We start from the raw sequence: 20948 nt of genomic DNA, 5'->3' as shown, positions 1-20948 counted from the left end.
CCGTAGCCCACTGCATTGGTGACATGCCACACCAATACTAGCCTAATAACAAGTACATGCCAACAGACTACTTTATTAACCTTGCACAGTTTAGCCGTTTACCTTTACAGTCCCTATAAGATTATGCACATGGCGATACATTTCACGTCTTCAATGTGTGCAGTCCAGTAATGACGAGGCGATCATAGTTTTTAATTTGTGAAATTAATCTATAATAAACCAATCACTGACTATGTATGAAGGTGACCAACGATAATATATTTTGGCTAAATGATATTGCGCATGAAGAAGAGATGTAAACAATGTCACAAATAATCCGGAGTCACCGCTCGTGTGAACATCGCCAATGCTATAGGCCTAATGCCGTACAAATCTAAAACACAGTTCTATAAATAAATAGAAAATCCAGTAGAAATAACTTTTTATTATGATTCCAGTTAAAACATTTCTAAATAAACCAGCACGAGACATCATCTTGTTCAAAGCAAAGAAAATAAAGGGGTAAGTCCTACCTCGTCTCGCAACTACGGGGACCTTCTTATTGATATTGCTCCATTATACATGTGATTTCCTTTCCTTGCAATCTTTTTTCTATATATGATCCGAAATATTGGTTTTCTTTCCAGGAAAACAGCGTTCGCACACTACAGCTGAAGCCGACCCATGCCCGCGGCAACATCGGTGTAGACCTCCTCCTCGTCACCTTTTACGCTTCTAACTGCGGCAACGCATATTATATTTGAAGATCATAAAACCCACCTCAGGCGCTACACTGCATCCATCCTGACATTACAATTTTATGACTTTGACTTATTGTGGTCACCTGGCTAATATTTAAATCACCGTTATGGTTGGTCTTTCCATTTACATTGAAACTAGTACCCTACACGCCCAATCACCCCATGTAGCAAGTCATAGCCTAAAGGACACGAAGGGAGAGGACACGAGGAAAAAGGATGCCTCAGTATCCGTTTAATGTCTTGATGAACTTGTGTCTTTAGTTTTCCTTAAGGTAGATTTTTGAGATGTTTTACAGAACACCAAGTCCAAATGCAACATATTAGCTACATAATTGTATTGGAACATATCTCACCATCAAATAATTGCATTCGGAACAGTGGAATAAGTGACAGTAACGACACAATTCTACAACAAAAGGCTTGATTATCACACATTGCAGCTATCTGTTATACAAACTGTCACGTTTTGGAAACATTTAAGGCTGTAAGGTAGTCTATATTTTGTGACCTGCCAATATGTTTTAAATGACTAGCATGTGTGATCTATCATGTTAGCCCTATGGATTATGCCACTTTTCCTTTATGCAATATTCCTCACAGCAAAGTGAGTGGTTGGATAAATAGACATAGGCCTACGCCCTCGGACAAAACCCTGTTAAATATCTTCAGCTTTGTACGTCTATTCTGGAACCTGGTTCTGTCATGTGTGTCAGATACATTTACACCATATCTTATCTCCAGGCGGCGCTCTCGAGTCAAATACGATAGAATTCCACAAGAATAGCTCCATTGCCTGTTTTGTATTGGGACCGTCGACTTCTCGCCGCGAGCCCATTTTCACCGGCCTTCTCCAACTAGTTGTACAGTAGGCCTACTGCACGTCCCCTGAAAAGTTAACAAATTCGTGGAATTATCAAAACAGCAAATGGGTTATAAAATTGATAAATCATGTAAAGTATTTTGAAAATATTTCTCCATATATTAATAATATAGGTTAAATAACCATTGGCTTCAAACAACAGTAGCCTATATATTGAAATTAACTACCTGGATAGTCGATTAACCAAATTGTCCTTATTTACATTTCGATCAAAACGAAATAGCTGAATCCTATATGAATACAACGTTGCAGAGTTAGTTCCTCCGTGGGTAATTTTGTGTATACTAGGCCAATGTAAACTATGTCTATATATTCCATACAAGCTATAGAGAACACACTTGTGTCCGTTTAATAGTAGGGTGTATGAGCTTCTTTAGCTAAATTATGGCAAAGTAAGCCTGTAAAACACTAATTTCACATTTTTAGAAAACAATTCGGAAATAGGTCTCTTGCAACAGACGAACTATTAGCTGCTTGTGGCAAAATTATTGTAGTTTCGTCTTAGGTTGTTTCATGCTTGTTTGCAGACAACCGGACCATTATCAATGACAAAATAGCCAGAGAGAGAGAGAGCCCGCATACAACTCGGGCCCTTGTGTCCAGTACAGCTAGTATCACCTACTAGTTGATTTTTAATTAGAGGACAATTATTTACCTTGAAAACTGTTATTTAGGCTAAACAATCTCATTTTGAATTATGGGTTATGTTTGACTATTAAAAGGCAAATTAGGCGTTCATTGTGCTTTACCTTGATCAATTATCCTTCTTGTTTACAACTTATGCAAGATGCATTAGCTTGCAAATCATGTGCTGGATCATTATGAGGCATGTTATAATAGCCCATTTTTTATCAAGTTTGCGTCCATTAGAATGAATATGCTATTATTTGCTAAATGTGTTACCACATGATGATGTATTCAACACCCTACGCAATTTGAAGCCACTCTAAAGACAGCTGCCGCATAGGCCTAGTTCAATGATGTGTGCAGACATTATTTCAATCTGACGCAAACACAATTTACTGATATTTCTATATACTACTAAAGCACTTTTAGGCTTCTATTATTTTGGAATAGACCTACAATAATGACTTGAAAACAAATACAAGAAAATGGCTGGGATTGCACAATAGACAATATAAGGAATGCAAAAGTACCATAACAGCTTGTACTTTCTCCACAACAATTTTAGACTAAAACTGACAAAGACATTCATCAAGGAGCTTACAAAAAAGGACATAATCTCATAATAATAAGAATTGAACGTTACTGGAAATATTAAGCCTATCCAAACAAACCATAAGATCTATATAATGATAAAGGATATGATGATAAACTCATAATTAATTTGCATTTGATGAATATCGTACTTGTGCATGCATGTGTGAATGTGTGTTGTTACCTTTAACCTCCCTGTTGGAATTATGTCAGTTTTAGGAAGATATTACTTTACTGTTTCTGCAAGAAAAGGAGTCCTTATCGGTATACATCCAAGTTATAACGACTCAGGATTTTGTGTGCATGTTTAAAAATCTAACTGACATCCACGTCCGTTCTCCTTCACATGCTATCTCTGACGCTCCGTCGGGCAATCCAGTCGAAGATACTGTTTAGAACGACATGTATTCGACATTGTCCTGTCTCAGTCCTCTTTTTATCTTCAGGACGTGGAACTAACGGATTGTCCACTCTATCGACATGATGGAAAAACAGACGAACGGACATCGGCATCTGCGAAATGGGATAGGCTACATACGTGTATATAAAAATACTTGAATAAATAAGCTGAGTTAGCTGGTGATTTTGTCGCTTTTGTCTGAGTCTATGCTTCCATTTTGAAAGAGTGAAGACGCAATTCCATCATTCTTATGCATCAAACATTCTACTCTGTCTCAAATTTCGGAGTAAACTAAAATCTTTGTGCACACGAATAATCCTCCTTGCAATTGGTTGACATGAAAGGTACAAGCAATGTATTTTAGCATTCATTTAATTGAGATATACACTTTACTGAGTCCTTTACGAATATTATTATCTTATGATATTTGAGATGGGGGAGTGGAGCACCACAAAACACCAACTCAAGAACCATACCACGTGACTTTCAGACCAATCGGAGATTGAATGTGGCCTTGGCGCACCACACTAAGTGACGACATTGAGGTCAAGTTTTGGTAATATCACGGTGAGGGACGCCATCTAGCAGGAATCACATCGCAACAACAGCCGTTTTGTGAAAACCATGTGTGAATACACCAAAAATGCAAAAAGGACCGCAGACAATGGTTTGCCTATTGATTGTCGTATTTTCTTTGATAGTCACTATATTTTTTGTTGTGACTATCTAACAGAACACGTCAATCGTTTTCCATGGACTAAAAGTAGGCCTATACTTTGTCTGACTGCCTAAACCGTTTGCCCAGTCAAATGTTTACAATGCAAACCTACTTAGCCTATAGGCTAAAGTTAACATGATTACATGATAATAGACGGCTAGTACAAAATGTAATAATCTTGTCCTATATTGTACAATTAAAATGAGGACGCATATCATAGGCTACTGAAGCCATTAGACTCAGAAAGGTATTAAGAGATATAGATTATTTTAAATATTTAATATTTAGGATTTAATTATTTTTTAATTGACTTCGTTGACCAGCAGCCATATTTTCCATTTGAATCCTAACTATTACCCTATACACAGCCTATAATGAAATAATGAAATTGTATATTTCAATGTCTTGCTAGAGTAGAATCCACTGCCAATTCGTACTGATAATAGACATATGTAGTTTCACTAAAACCTATTGTTATTTCATTAAAACTGGGTGTAATGTGCCTCATACGATTTAAATGACAAAATATGCCTTGTACGATTTAAATGACAAAATAACAGACGATAGTCTACATGTTTTGGTAATATTATCACCATTTGGGACATGTCATTGACTAGCCCTCATATATAAATATAAACAATAATATTAATATAAACATTAAGCTTTTTAGACGTGGGCCGATTGAGAGGAATATAGCCTACTGTCATTGTATAGCCTCATTTTGTTTTCGTTCCACGCTCTATAGGCTACTTCTATCCTCACTCTATTTGCGGACATACCCCAAATGTCCGCTTATAGGCTACCTAGCCTATATTTTAAACGACGTCCCTTATAGGCTACATGCTTGAGTACTGATTGATAGGAAATGACTATACTGTAACCGTATGATGTATTTTCAGTTAGGCTAATAGCCTCTTATCTATCAACGAAGTCAGATAAATTTTATTGGACACATTGCAGTGTTAAACCTAATAATAATACTGCCCGGTGGGATATAAGATATTCAAAGGTATTCAACTTACTGTCTTAAAAACATTAAACACATTCTCTACATCAGAGACTGGACTGTGGTTTAAACACTTGTCGTGCAATGTCCATAACACTGGCACTCACAGAAACACATAGGCCTATACGTGCTAGAAGACCATACAGGGCCTATATATGTTTCACTGTACCAAATCAACTTAATTTATGGCAAAACATGTTAGACTTACAGACTGACATTATAGGCCTCTAAAACGTGCTCTCCACATGTTCAATATGTAACAATATGCCTAGCCCACTTGCAAGACTATAGGCTACTTGAAATTTAGATCCTTCCGTATTAGTTTCGATCGAATACGTAATTTGGAATCCACATCAATGGATTATTATTCAGTTTAGACTACTGTCTGATGCGGAAGCGTCTGGAGTCCCTTTCGTAACTCCAGACTATTAGAAAGCGCAGAATGATTTTGTGAGCCCCAATATAATCATAAATGTATATTGTAGGCTATCATCTACGAATCCTACCTGATCACATCAGTTTCCTTTGTATGTCTCGATTACCTACGCCAATATTGTCCAGTACACACATTTGAATGACGTTGGACACCACCAGACAAAGCACCATCTCCTGCACCAGATACCTTTGGTCCAGACCCAACGCCAAATGCGGAAAATGAGGGAGCAAGAGGTGCACGATATCTGATGCCGTGAGAGGGGCCCAGAGTTGTGGAACAGCCTGCAGTCCAGGTCCAAGGTCTCCCGGCGGGGAGTGGTAGTGTGAGAGTCTTGATCTCAACACTGATCCAAGCCCAACATTAACTTCTCTTCTCAAGATGTCATCACTAATATAGAAGTTAAATGAAAGGAATAATATTAACCTACTATGTCAATAGCCGACTTCTTATTTAAATGTATGAAAAAGGAGTGTAGCGAAATCTATTGACATTTAAGGCGTGTTTCTAACGTTTCACACCCAATTTTGTTATTTTTGTTATTTGAACGCATTCAAGGATCACCTATGATTCAGCGTAGGCCTACATGTGTAACATGGTATAATAGAAGGCTGAAAGACGTATTGTTGCAATCCATGCAGTTTTGTCTGAAAATTGATACAATTGTAATGTGAAAAACAAAATAAGATAGAGATAGAAGTAGCATATAGTGAAAACCGAATTTTCACATTTATGTCAATTTAAAAAAAAAACATTGCTACTCGCAGGTTATTGTGTTTTGTCAAGACTGCAAAAAAAAGTTCTAATCTTTTGAAATCTAGACGACAATCGTTCTGCAAAACGACCACCATTAACCAATATATATAAATACTGCATGACTTTTAAATGAGAAAGGTAAATGCTGTATTTTCCAAACATGCCATAACATCACTAGCTAGGTCCACTCATTTACCAGTTGGTAGGCCAAGCCACATTTCCGGGGGGCAACACATTTCTGATTAAACTTTATTGCGTAAGGTTAAAGGTGATGGCCTTGACTTCAGAGAAGTTCAAAGACAAAACCTTTTTTTCCAGTCTTGCAAATTAAATATTTAACTTTTGCATCATCGCATGGTGTCCAGACTGTGTGCCCATTCAGCCAAATCAACACATCAACCAAAGACTGGAACGTAGACCTATTTTGGTTTATAAAATGGGGAACTGTATGCTATGTCAATTTTAGATGGAAGTGTATTCACATGAGAATTGTGTATCTACGTAATGTGTTTAAATTGCGGTAGCCTGTCCGGTTTTGCGTCCATAGACATCTTTAGCAATCTTAAACATTTAGAGCGGAAGGAGTCTCACTTAACTGGGCAGACGGAGCAATAAAGGGGTGTTTAGTGCCTCAGTCTTGATGGCAGTGTCTAGACTGGACTACTTGTGGATATGTTCAGCTTTTAGCCTATCTCAATATCTCATGACAAATTCCTTTTGTATAGGCAGCGTTAAAAATAGCTCTGCGCATTCTCGTTCTATAGCCACTCATTTTCATTTAGACTACATTTAGCCATTCATACTCGGACGAAAACCAATGTAAAATGTTTTCACTTAAAAAATGTGCACACATTTCATGACAAATTGTGCCCCAGCCTACTTGTAACAATCTTGCAAGAATTATAATATCAAATGTTACGATTGACAGTAGGCTATAAGCCTGCGCCTATCTTTATTTTATTGATTTGTGGACACAGATTATCTCACCGAGCTCAGTCCCGTATGCTTCACTCATGGTATATGTGAACTCTTAAAGAGCATGTAAGATATTTCATTATTATTATGTGGTGTATTATTGATAAAAGGCTGTGCCGGCAACGACCTCCTTTGGCATAACTGTTTGGAGATGTAACCCCACAAATAAGAGTTTGTTGGTATGAATGTAAAACAAGATGCTCCGTGCATAATGATGAAATTATGGGCTTGAATATAGAACGAAAACTCTCAAAACTCTCTCTTTATTTTAGAATCCATATTCGTTTATTTTCATGTTACATTCTTTTTACTCGATGCATAGGCTATATTTGACGTAATCTCATAACGTGAACGGCAAGCAATGAATTTAAAATCCCATCATAATAAACCATGAGGTTCTAAGATTTTAACTTAATTTTAGGAGTTTGCTAAAATAGACAAGGGATGAAATGGACAAGGAAATTAAATGCATCGCTTTTATACAATCAATACAGACTATTCAATCTTAAAATGTCTTCTGGGTAGGATAATACATCTGTGTAGCCTATAGGCTATATGATGAGTCTATAGTCTATAGACTCGTCATACTATAGGCTAGTTGTCCTCAAGTCGGTTCATTTGGTAGACAAACCTATCTGCAAAGTCAGTTGGCCTAGGCCTATAATAGTGAAATAGCTAGAGAGAGAATTTCAATTGAATTGCACGTTATTGTAAATTATGAATAAATGAACGAGTAGGCTAAAGAACAACGTCAGCGAACACTCTTGCCAAAATATGGCAACTGGTGTTGCCATATTTGTAGGCTACAAATCTTTGAAGGAATACATTGCCTGTAGCCTACAGACAAGAAATAAACTATGTTACCTCAAATGTCTCAGCATATCATTCTCTGGTGTCTTGTATTTTGTTGGCTTAATTGTTCAAAGAAATGATTACCAAAATAACCTTATTCATGTTTGATTATCATCCCAGTGTCCAGCGTTTCTGCCTAAAACCCTCTTTCAGAAGTCGATCTTCTTTTGCTTTGTCCTCCAAAGCAATCAATGTATTGTGTGTGGCAGTTGAGATGATTATTAAGTCCATAACTCACAGTAAAGGATTGCCAGAAAAGTATTGCAGGCGATCTCGGCTTAGCTTCTTTTCTTTCATTCGGCGATTCTGGAACCATATCTTGACCTGACGATCAGTTAGGTTTAGCATTCTGGAGAGCTGAAGCCGTTTCTCCTTGTTGATATACACATTAAAGAAGAACTCTCTTTCCAATTCTCGAATCTGGAACTTCGTGTATGGACATCTCTTCTTTCTTGTACGTGGAGTACCTTAGGGTGATAGCGGAAAAACAAGAGAATTACGATTGAATTGAGACTGAATTATGTTCAAATTGTATTTCACAAGCAAACCCTAAAGGAACGTAATAGGCTACTGGGCCAACGTGATCAACGTGTAAGAATTCAAAATTCATCAAATGATTGGGGAAGGTGTTGTCTACAACATGTTTTTAACACGCAGTACCACCTGCACATTACGTTTTTTGTCTACACACCTGGTCGTCGTAATATAAATAGCATCTTACTGCACATTTTTTTTCACTTTCATGTAGTTATCTCTAGGAGATATTGACTGATACAGCCCCATCTAGAAATACATTAACATAAGAATTACGATTATATAATGTAATTTGATGTTACAGGATTCATCTAATGATATGACTGCAGCAAACTAACCCGTGAAAGATTTGATATTGATTAGGTGACACAAATATGAATCAACAAACACCTTTAAAAGCGCCTGGGCCTGCTTAGTTTCTGTAGGCTATCAGTGTTCAGTAAGCTGCGTTGAATTACTGCAGGCTATATAGTATACATTTCACTTAGGCTATCTAAAGAAGAATAGCCTCATTTTTTATAATTGTTGCTTAGAAGTAGCCAAAAGCCTAACTTTTTATTTCATATTCATCACATTTCTAATACAATCTTTGAATTGCAAACCTCCAAAACAGTGCACCTTTACATGTGCAATTTGAGCAGGATACCGTTAGGTAACTTTAAAATATTGTAAACTTTTTATAACAATGATCTGATCGTCCAAATCAGCGTTCACCCAATGTTCACCCATGCAGGATGCGGAGACTACTTAAATCACATACGCCGAAAAGCAGTGTTCTGCCCAATTGCTTTTTACATTTGACAGGCTGACGAAACATCCCTTAAAACAGAGCAAGTTCATGATCAAAGTTAGCATTTGTCACAATAGCGCGCTCTTAAACTTTCACAGACTGGAATAGCTGCGCCTGAGTGTAACATATCGTTTTTTCAAAGTCTTTTCCCATCGTAAAAATTCTTCTTGTTGGAAGAAAGAGCTTTGTAGGTTATAATAAAATCCTTTGAATGCTTATAAAACTCCACATAAAATCTGACCGACAAAACACCGGGCTAGTCCCTTAACCTTTTCCCCATTTACAGCTTCGATACCTACTCGAGTGGTTGGTTTTGCTGGCGTTGTCCTCTTTCGTACCCGATGAGGAAGCACAAGAACCAGAATTTGTGTTTTCTTCCTCATCCTCTGGGTCTTTCTCCTGATCTGCGGCGCTGGGGAGGGCGGCAGGCGCCTGGGACGCCGAATCGAGCTTACTGGTGTCGCCCTTCGGGGCACAGTTCTCTGGTGAGCTATTTTCCGCTCCGCAGTGTGTGCTTTCGAAAAAGCGGTCAAAGCCTTGTGGAAGAACATTGTTTTTTCCGACACCCGAGTAGAAGCCAGTGGAAGGGTGGTTGGAGCCATGGTGATGGTGATGGCTGTACACACTCTCGTTTTTCATCAGCATTTCTGTCATGGTGGACGATGGCGGAAGGCAGTCTCTGTGTACCAATTCCTCCCCTGAGTAGCAGGACGCATAGTTCCCTCTGTGGTGCCACTTACTTGAAGGGTCCAAACCGTAGGAAACGTCCCGTACCGGTTGCACTTGTGAGAGGTTTGTTGAGTAAGGATAGGTTATTTGCCGAGACTGGGCCTGTGGCAAAAACGAGGAGACAGCAGAAAATTCGGGGACGTAGTAAGTGCAGCTTGGGAGGTATAGGTTAGACGCGCAGCTCGCTCTGTCCCCGAACTCGGAAGTCCTGTCTTTTCGCGTCTGTGAGCAGAAGTTGCCCATATTTACAGAGTTAAACATCGTAGTTCCCCTTCTCTTGCACCAAGATAGATGTTTAGGATTCGAACTGCAGAAGGAGAAAATTTAGAAAGGCGAGATGACGCGCTATCCGTCTAAGTCGCCCCAAGACACGTGATCGAAAGTAGATATTGTCATATATCAATTTGGAACACTTACATGCGTAGGAGTGGTTCACTTAGGTAAGATATAGGAGGTTCAAACGATTGGTTTTCAAAACCAGCATCAGTATGGGCACCCATATCAGATATCTTACCCTTTATAGCCAAATCTAAATATCTATAGGTCATAACACGCTGAATTATAGCTACTATGAATTTAAAAAGGTAAGGATGCTTACAAGTCATATTCTTGTTTTCTAGGTCTACTTTATTTTTTCTAAAAACTAAACTAAAGTGCAGTAAAACACTTCCCCTGTTAATAACATTGGCATTTCACCTGGATTTTCAATTTAGAAAATTATTAAACGAATTTATAGTTATATAGGCTATCATAATTCTAGTTTGAGTGACATATGAAAACGGTTTCATTTATTGATTTCAGGCTAATCCTGAAATTTGAGGCCAATCCTCATGCACATGCGTTGGGATATTTTGTGTGTATGCCAGTCATTCTCATTATTTCGTCTCGTCCAGAAGAATGAATAGAATAAAGAATAAGAACCTAATGTAATAAGTAGCCTAATTGGTCTACTGCCAGTAGCCTCACAATAGTGCAGTGTCTGACGACGTGAAACTCTAGGTCAACACAACAATATACCAAAGCATTGGCAAAATCATTGCTTAACTTCATAATCGCTGTGTGTGAAGGTGTGAGGGTATTGGAGTAGGGGGATGTACGGGGGCAAAGTTGAAGAAAAAATACAGGAAAGAAAGATACGTATAAGCGCGCATTTGCGGGTGTAGTTAGTCATCTTTATGTCCAGTGTACGCATTTGTTTGACTTTACTTTTCAACCTACTGACTAGACTGGGCGAAATGAATAAGGCTAAAAAGAACTAACATTGTACTCGTTGTCTATGAGTAGGCTAAATGGTAGATTAGAGTAGATTTTTACTCTTTTTAATAAATGGGGTTTGTCATGCCATTTGTCATTGTTCCCTGTGCATGGCCATACCCCCAGGAGCGTTTATAAGCATAAAAAGCTTTTATTCCTCTTGTTCTATTGTAAAATCGCATCCGTGGTACGATGTGTTTATTCTGTATGCTCTAGCCTTGATGCCAACGCATTTTGTTATCTTTAGCTAAAACCCAGAAAATATCACATTTTATGGATACTTTTTAATCGGACAATTTTGATTGGTCTTTGGTTGAGTACACTAAATACTAAATACCCAATAATTTGTGCATAAACGTGAAGTAGGCCTAGATGTTAAACATGTAGATGTAAAAATTGTATGGATTTCAGCGTAGATTACAATAGTCTAAAATGAACTTGAACACAACTTTCGTTTGTGGTAGGCCTATTTATGTTTGTCAGTTAGCCTAGTTCAACAGCCCAATTTCCCACAGATAAAAAGGTCGTGGCGCAAGATAACCCAAACCCTACCATCAAGTACAAAGAAACCAGACAGCTGCCCAGACACAGCACTTGAATTTGACCACCAAATTTCTGTAAGCAACCACCATAAAACACAGAATAGCTGCAGTAAACCAACTTTTCTTCTCATCTTGAACTGAAAGAAACCTTTGTAGAATAGACAATCATTTAGTCTTCTCTTAATCAGTGATAAACAGCGATGCCATTACTTAATGCAATGCTATTAGACTATATACAGGCTTGCTATTAGACCACTTCATATAGGCTGTTAAAATTTTGTTAGAAGCCATACCATCAGTACTAAGATGTGGCTTTCTTCATTGTATAGTCAGTTCATACAACCAAGAAAGCTGTTGAACTTCAATAAGGCGTGTTGCAGATATGGCTAATTTATAGGCTAATGCTTGTTACTATGTTGCTACAGTACACCTTGTCACGAAAATATTAGATTGAATGGCGACAAACATAAACTGCACCCGGAGAGCAGTAGAACTAATAAACAAATAGCCTGCCATAAAAATAGTATCCTCTTCCTGGACTGTCGGCCGCGTATGACCATTAAGTGGCTCTCAATTCCATGCAGCAAATAGAGCCCTCTAAGATAGGCCTACCAACCTGGTATCTGCAACAACAACAACAAATCTACAATTGTGTCAGTGAAACTATAAGAATGTAGGCCTAAGCAAAGACAGAGCTTACGCAAGCTCTCGCTGCAAATAAATGCTGTGAATTATATTTTTCACCAAACTCTTTGTAGTTTGCGGAACAACGTATTTTATTGTTTATTTGTGACCTGAACATTAGTTAAGGATTTCAAATAAACTTTCTCGATACACAGTGTGCCTGAAAACAATTCTACGTCATGAGACTTGAAGGAGAGCTCGGTGTTGTAAATATTTGCCATTCTCTGCTTGAAAACAACACTGTCGGAGAGCAGGCTTTACGACATGTGTCTGTTGAATCGAAGGAGCGCCTCCCTTCTTAAAGTTACAAGAAACGCAGACCTTAATCCATTCATAGTCTACAATCTATTCTTAAAATCAGACCTCAACTGTTGTTAACCCGGTCCCGTTGAATGGCTCTCCATAAAGCCGAACTAAAACAAACTCTATATGTCTAAGCGTAGGCTATGTAGCAATATTATTGTCCCCCCATGGCCTAGATCATTTTAATTGGATGTTCGCCAAGCAATTAAATTCGGTTGTATGAGCTGTGAACAGTTTCAAGAGTCAACAAAAATCCATGGTTTCATCGAGTTTGCTGGTAAAGGCACCAAGCCACAGCGACAGGATGTAGATGTGGAGCAGTGAGGCACAAATGAATGAAATTAATTGCCAGTAAGGGGCTACATTTGATAAAGCAACATAGGCCTGCGGCAGAGGGTTGGTATGTATAACAATGGTGTACATCAATGCGCATGCTGATCAGCAGTTTGTTAACTGTCAAAAACGGAAAAGCTCAATAAACGTAACGGTGTGCACTTTTTGTGAGGCTAGAACATTATAGGCTACTACACAACGAAATGAAGACGAGCACACACCTAAAGCAATTTCTTGACATTCAGTTGAGGACTTTCAAAGCCAATTGTACGTCATTGATACTTGATAAGTACATAGGCTATATTAGGCTACGGGATATGTAGCCTAAGTAGGCTATACACTTGACATTTTAAAGATATTATAGAATGCGCAATCCGATTTTGAAATTCGTCTTATTATAGGTTTCATATATTAAAACGTGGAGCCTACTTTCGGAAGTTTTGGGTTGGACCTTTTGAACAGTACACAATAGGCCTATGGTAGGCTTATCCCTACGTAAAATAACGTAGGCCTACTGGGTTTAGTTTATGCAGCAGGGCTATGGATTTTTCTTGATCTTTTAAGGTAACCAGATTTCTTGTTGTGTTCGAGCAAATCCTGGATAAAACCAAGAATATTGGGCTAAAAATCTCTTGAATAGGCCACTGTCTTGTTGTCTGAAAGCACAATGTCTTTAAAGATCCGAGAACGTTTACGTTCACCTGACGAACACATATCAACCGATTGTTCCTAGGCTATGGTTTTACACTCCACATTTGAGGTTGTTTTTGAGGACGTTCATTGTGCAGCATTATGTAGGCCTATGTGTAAAATTAGCATAGCTACTCTGCACAAAACATATTACACACTAAAACTAGTTTACAGATCCAGAGTTGGACATCAGAAACAAAATAGGCTACATATTTTAGATTCATTAGGCTCAGAGAAATACGGACAGGACTGATTCTGCTCATACACTGCATCAAATTAGCAATTTCATTGTCACTGCGGTATTCGTCAACAATAATATGCAAAGTCAACTTAAATTCTTAGATTTTGACAGATATTGTAATACTTTAAAATAGGGATAACGAAGTCAACCGGAAAATCCACAGAAAATGAGGAATTATAGGCCTACATAGCCTATATCATATGCTATGGTCAAAAAGTTATTGTTGATAATGTGGTATCATACTAAATCTTAAAAATATAGACCCATCTCTGTATAGGCTATAAAACGTGAAGCAATTTCAACTTAGTGGACTTCATCTTAACGCGTCATAACACGTGCTTATTTCAACTGAAATCCATCATTTAATTTGACGTCGTTTAAGCTATGTGGTGCTCTATGATTGTAGTTCGAATTGGTAAAGGCTCAATATCTGTCCTATTGCAATCAAATAAAAGGGTTTCTGTGTATAACTCATTTTAACCAATGAAATCATCAAAGATTTTAAACAGAACCCCAAGGTTCAATATATTTCTACAACAGATTTTTTTTAGGAACGTGACAAAATCTGTCTAGATCTAAGAATCGAACGTTTCATCAGATGGTTCTTCTATTGTTAGTAAGAGGTCTACCGCACCCTTTTCGTTTTTGAATTATCTTTTTTGTGTGACAAAGGATACAATAGACTGAACACCATCTGACGATGTATTAATTATGATATAGGCTAAGTCTACTGCTTGAATACAGGCTCTGAACATTGAGTTATAAGTAACCCTTCCATAAAGTAGAATGTGCACTCCTTAACAATGCTGAGTTGGATATTGCCTTGTTGAATATTGTAAAACCGAGGCAAGACATCATATCAAGTCTAAATTTTATATATTTTACAAATATGCAAATGTTAAATACACAAAAGCCTCCGGAAATTGCCATTGCGGTTTTTGAGATAGCTAAACTGAATGACAGAATCGCTAGGTAAGCTATAGGCTCGTTTATCTACCACGTCATGACTATAAAGCACCATAATAAAATGCTCAAATGTGGGAGACTTTGTTGTTGATTTGGAATTTTGTCATGGGCACAATGCGCATCTTATCAAACAACTATTTTCCAGGATACAGACAGTGAAACAGCTTTGCAGACATAGCACTTGCTCTTTATGCTATACTAGAAGGCTCTAGGCTACACTATTTAACAAAAAAACACATACTGAAGATATCTGTTGAACTTTGGCTTACCCGCATTTTACTATTTAAGACCAGACAAAAAAGCTTACACGGTTAAACTTTTTTTCTCAAGTATCTGAAATGTAAAGTAGATTTATGAGAGAGGAAATAGAATCTGTGTTTTCTTACCGAATATCCGTCTTTGTTTCCTACAGGATTCGGTAGCTTTTAAGCATTGGGCCCCTAATTGAGTCTCTCTCTTTATGACTTTTAATTTCCTCTCCAACTCTTGTCACTGCTGCCTTCAGATCTAGCTGAGACTGCCGCTTTTGAAGTTGGCATCCCGATCACTTTAGATATATTGCATCTTATATTCCTATTAAGAAACAATCTATTTTCTCAAATACACAATCTGGAACCTTTTCCTCTCCTGCCCCTTTCAATTCAGCTAAGTTGTCTTTCTTTACTCTCAACAACAACATTAAAGTAAAAAACAACCACTATACGTCTTATATTAGTTTTTTTTCTTTCCTCTTGTAACAGTTTCTACCGGTTCCCTGCTCAAAACATTGGCAATTGACACTGGAGTTCCATATAAGGAGCGTACTAACTTGACCTTCAATTTGTATAGGGGTTCCCGCCCACATAGACGACAGGAAACGCGGGGACCATGCGCCACACAATCCGCGGGGGCAGATGGAAGCCCTTCACATCAAAATAAGGGATACCCATAGGCTGGGTTTACTCAAGTGCTTGCAATAGAAAACACGTAACCACTGGAGTATCAGGATATTTGCCAGAATTGTATTTTGCTGCACGCGTAAACGAAGCCTACCATTTAAAAGCCTACCCATGGAAAATATATGTGTCAGATATGTGCAGAAGATGGTCATACAAACGAGTAGAGCAAAGTAGTTCAAATTTCTATGTTTAATATTCATACTGAGTAACTACATTAGGTTCACATTAAAAAGCATAACAGTCTTGCACACACACACACACACACACACACACACACACACACACACACACACACACAATTATAGGATATATACCAATATATCTACCTTCTGAATGTGGCCAATATGTTTAGGAATGGACGTACACAATATAACTCCCAACAAAACACAATATTTCCATATGGGCTATGTAGCCTACTATTTAGACTGCAGTAATATAAGGTCGCTCATATGTGCGCATCGCATACATCAGTGCATATGTCTGTTTAGATGTAGTCCTATAAATTACGAGGAAGCAGAGAAACATCTGCAATAGTCCGTTAAAACCGCAAAATAATTTCATGCATGCACCAATGCTTATAACGCCATCCAGCATCTCTTGGAAAGACATTCTTAACAAACTCAATGTGTAGAATGGAAATATGCTTATTGAAATGCAATAAAATAATTGGCAGGGTTGGCAGAATTTGTACATGCAACATTTCCACCGCATGAATGAAATTTTATGGGCTTAATTTTCGTAAGAAATATAATACAACCTAATTAATGGTCCTAAATATTACGTAGCAGGCTATTTGTAAATATTTATTTTAAATGTCATTATACAAATTGCCTGTTTGATGTAAATAATCTTGGAAATCTCAATTTGGTTCATATTCCAAATGGTGGCCCACTTTGTAAAGCGATTGCGCCATTGTTTCTTGTAAAGACTCCCTGGGTGCTGTCTTACATGGCCTTACTAAAAGGCACAATTCTAATTATTTACCATTACAAACAGGCAATTTTTAATGATTCGTGAGGTTTGTTATTAAGTCTCTTGTCTTACCTTAACATAACCCAGCAGCCTTAAACTGATCAGTGTGGCCTAATAGGTCTAGTCATTGTTTTTCATTTTCATGATAGTCTCCATAAGCAAAAAACATCACTTATCATTTTCCTTAAATGATTCAATTGACAGGTTGTTGAGTTTGGCTAATGCTACACATTAGCCTTTTCAATCCCATCAGCGAACAAAGCCTATAGTGGCTTGGGCACCTTTTGACATAGGCTATATGCGATTATCAAAAGCTTTAACCTAGGTTGCAATAAATTGAAAACATGGCTTCAGGAAGCAGTTTACAGTTTCTCAACAGCCTTGTGTTTAATATTTAAAGTTATGAGTTACGTTTTCTTTGGGGATGTCTGAATATTTATACATCAGAATTCGTTGCAATAAGGATTCGTGCGTACATGTGTGTCAGAGAGTTACAAAATGTGCGTGTTTATGAGCTTGTTGCACTATTTCGTCTGTAGCTATAGGATGGCTTTGCTCTTAAGAATTATTAATTGCGCACATCCTAAACCAACTAGAGTAGATTAATCCCCCCGGTCCTCGAAATCATACTTCCTACGTTTCAAATAACATTTTATATATATATATATATAGTTCTTTCATGCCCCAAATTTTCTGTTTGCCCTAAATGGTTCTGCTTTACCCCTGTCTTTTACTGATGTCCGGCTTTTTGTATATACTTTTTTATTAAAGAGCCTTTTTAGACTGCCAACCACAACATCGCAACAAATGGGAATACAATAGGCTACATACTACATACCAGAATGTCTGTTGTAGTTTGATGACGCAATGCAACAGTCTGATCATCCTGGTAGAGAGGACACATGTAGGGCCATTTCCTTTCTCTCGATTGTTTTCCAATACAGAGGGGAAGTCTTGGTCCCACATTCAAGGTCTGCGTCAACACCATGCAACACTGACCTTTGAGCCTCACAGACAAGCCATAAAAGACCCTGGAGGCGTCTCAAAGTCACAACTTTGAATTGGTTAGCCTACCCAGTAAGCTACTTACCTAGCCAAACGGAAGACAACAAATTGTATTGCCAGTAGGCTGCTTCATTCTACAGATTGTGTAAAACTATTCAAATGCAACCAAAAGCATTATGTTTATATATGTCTTATTTTCAAAACTCTAAACCGCTTTAGAATTGAAATCGAGAATTTCCCTCTTAATGGCTGTTTCTGTAGCCTATCAGTCTAGGCTTATTGCTTGTGCCCATACAGCATACTGCTAAGGCCTATGGCAAATTTGCATTTGACCTTGACTGAAGCCGTATTTGGTCAGATGGATCAATGGCTGGTCCACCTGTTAATCAGATTTATTCGTAAATTTAGACTAGCTGAGTTGATTGTTAGTCAAATGGTGTTGACCATGGTGGATGACCTTAGACGAAAATAACAACGAACATGCATTGCGGGTGTCCCGATAGTGGTAGTAATTTGTGATGTTGCTGACACTTGAGGAAAAGCAACATTTAAAGAAACAAACATTGTAAGCTATTTTTTGCATGTTGTCTACGCATTAATTATTGTAGGCTTCAAGAACCAATGTTGGATCGATGATTAATCATTCAACACTAGGCTTCATAGTCTAAGGATATGTGTCTCAGGTAGGCTAGACACGTCCAGATATCAGTTTATTGTCTGTTTTTGGAACAAAAGACGAAAACAGTCTCAGCAATATAGGCCTACACCAATATATCATCAATGCTGAAAGTAGGCTATATTTGTTCACTGTTGTTTAGGAGGACCAAGGATTTGTCACTGCAAACACACGATCTAATCCCTCGTCCTCGCTGAAATAGTGCACGGGGCGAATAAAGGGTTTCATTGCAATTTTTTTTATTGTGTCCTCTTAACGCCTTGTAAAGGATACCACGAACAACTTGTGTTATAAAGGAAATATAAACACATTTATTGTTTTTATTTTGCATACCACTACATCATAAAATGTATCTCAAAAGAGCTGAGAATCCAAAATCTTTAGAATGGCCGAGGTAGTCTATTAGGTCTTCATTGGGTCAGGCTATACAAGATTTGCGTGATTGACGCTACTGAGAACAACCCCATTTTTTCAAGAAGAAATTACGCAAAGAAAGAAAATAACAACTACAATGTGCGATATAAAAGTTTGCATATTTTAATCGACATTAATTGACACATTCATATAATTTGTATTGGTAGCCTATAGGCCAGGGTTGATGAACGCAAGTTATAGGTGACACATAACACACACCAAAATATTTATTTTATCATGGTCATTAAATTCATAGTTGTAAACACTGGTGTTTTAACCATAGCACAGGCTATACTCTCAAGTGAGTTTGTTTCGTGGACACAATACCAAAAACATAAGAGAGAGAGAAACAGCAGCACAAACTATTTTGATTAGCCTATATCTTCGTAACCAAAATACTGTGGAAAAAACCTGTTCCAAATCCTGAACAAACACATGTCACGTCGACAAGAATACAAGAACTATCACAGTCACTATTCTTATAACACTAATGATATATTGCAGTACTAGATGTTTACTAAAGATATGTTTTTTACATACAGGGTAAATAATCTTAAATAGTCTATAAACGAAAATGGATTTTTAGATTTGGTGTTGAAAGGCTTGACTTCTAAAATGTAGTAGCCTACGCCACGATTAAAAACACTTTTATAATTGAAATGAAAACGACTTCAGGCGTGGCCAATGCATAATTCTAAACAGAAAAAAGTATGGTTCTATATTCAGTATAGAATAGACTGCCATTTTGATTACTTAAGAGAGTGGGTTCGTGTATGGGTGGAAATATATTTGGCTGCATAAACCGTAAATGACTATTGCAATAGAGAGATCTCTGTCGTCGTTACGAAGTTATATTACCTTACACCCAAACTCTGAGAATCTGAGAATCACATTCAACAAATAGCAGCACAGTCCTTTGCACACTTCCAAACACCTTCAAACAGCTTATCACTGTCTTCAATAGTGCACACACTGCGTGCACTGCGTTTGCTTGCGCTTGTTTAAGAACATGTTGGTGTGTCTGGGCTATCTTGGATAGTGTTGACCCATGGCTCTAGTGTTCACAGTCGGTGATAACACAGGTGAACTATTGTTCATTATTGTATTGTATTGAAAAGCATAGTGCTTTAATATAACATCAGGGTAACGAATACCAAGATAACACTGTGTTTGCCCTTGATCGTGGATGTTCCTATAATGTGCAGAGTTGATGGAAAACATAGCTTGCTTTCACGTGTAAGCAAATATTTTCAACCGGATATGAATAGAAGATTGTAGGCTACACTGTTCATTGCAACGAAAGTCTTTAGTAATGTATTTACATTAAATCACATCCATACATTCATTTTAGAACCTGAAAAGAGTCTTAACCGATTTGGTAAGCCTTGTTAACACATAGCCTTATTACATTTGGAGTAATGTTTGTAATGTGTAGAACATTTTCTCCAAGCTGCAAATATAGGTTGAACCTCACAGCATGTAGGCTAGTTTAAAGAATTACAGCCAAGTCCATAGATATTTGGCCTGTGGTCTGCAGCGATGGATCATAAAGAATACCAAGCGCGAATTTCAAGTCCGTTATGGAATGAATGTGTTAATTTCAGGCCTACTGTTTGCAGGACAGTAATGGCTGTAGGCTAAATATATAATGAGCATGGACTATGGCAATATTGGAGATCTGAAATACTGGACGATCATTTACCATAATTTGGTCGGTTGTCTGAGCAGAATTGGCTAAAGTTATTTTGTCACAGTAAAAATATCCTTATCTAAAGGCCGTCAGGAGACTGCATGCTGTGTACAGCCCATCTACAATAACATAATCACTTGCATGTTTCAATGAGATTACATACATCTTTCTTCACATTATTCTTTCCTCTCTTTACATCTCTCTCTCTC

At 37.7% G+C, this 20948-nt stretch overlaps 1 protein-coding gene and 1 long non-coding RNA gene across 2 annotated transcripts; both read right to left on the bottom strand.

Annotated features, from left to right (window-relative positions):
* Positions 1-445: 445 nt before the first annotated feature.
* On the bottom strand, positions 446-3497 carry LOC136950110 (uncharacterized). The gene is made up of 3 exons (XR_010877471.1): positions 3163-3497; positions 3023-3078; positions 446-1625 (listed from the first exon to the last, which is right to left on the bottom strand). It is a non-coding gene; the product is annotated as an uncharacterized lncRNA (long non-coding RNA).
* Positions 3498-7389: 3892 nt separating this feature from the next.
* LOC136945013 (homeobox protein Hox-C11a-like) lies at positions 7390-10307 on the bottom strand. Its single transcript, XM_067238964.1, has 2 exons — positions 9602-10307; positions 7390-8445 (listed from the first exon to the last, which is right to left on the bottom strand). The coding sequence occupies exons 1-2, from the start codon at positions 10290-10292 to the stop codon at positions 8213-8215; spliced, it is 924 nt and encodes a 307-aa protein (XP_067095065.1). The 5' UTR covers positions 10293-10307; the 3' UTR covers positions 7390-8212.
* Positions 10308-20948: the final 10641 nt, after the last annotated feature.

The sequence above is a fragment of the Osmerus mordax genome, chromosome 1 (genome assembly GCF_038355195.1).
Source record: "Osmerus mordax isolate fOsmMor3 chromosome 1, fOsmMor3.pri, whole genome shotgun sequence".
NCBI lineage: Eukaryota > Metazoa > Chordata > Actinopteri > Osmeriformes > Osmeridae > Osmerus > Osmerus mordax.
Note: the sequence above shows the minus strand (reverse complement) of the source record. Positions and strands in the feature narration are given on the sequence as shown.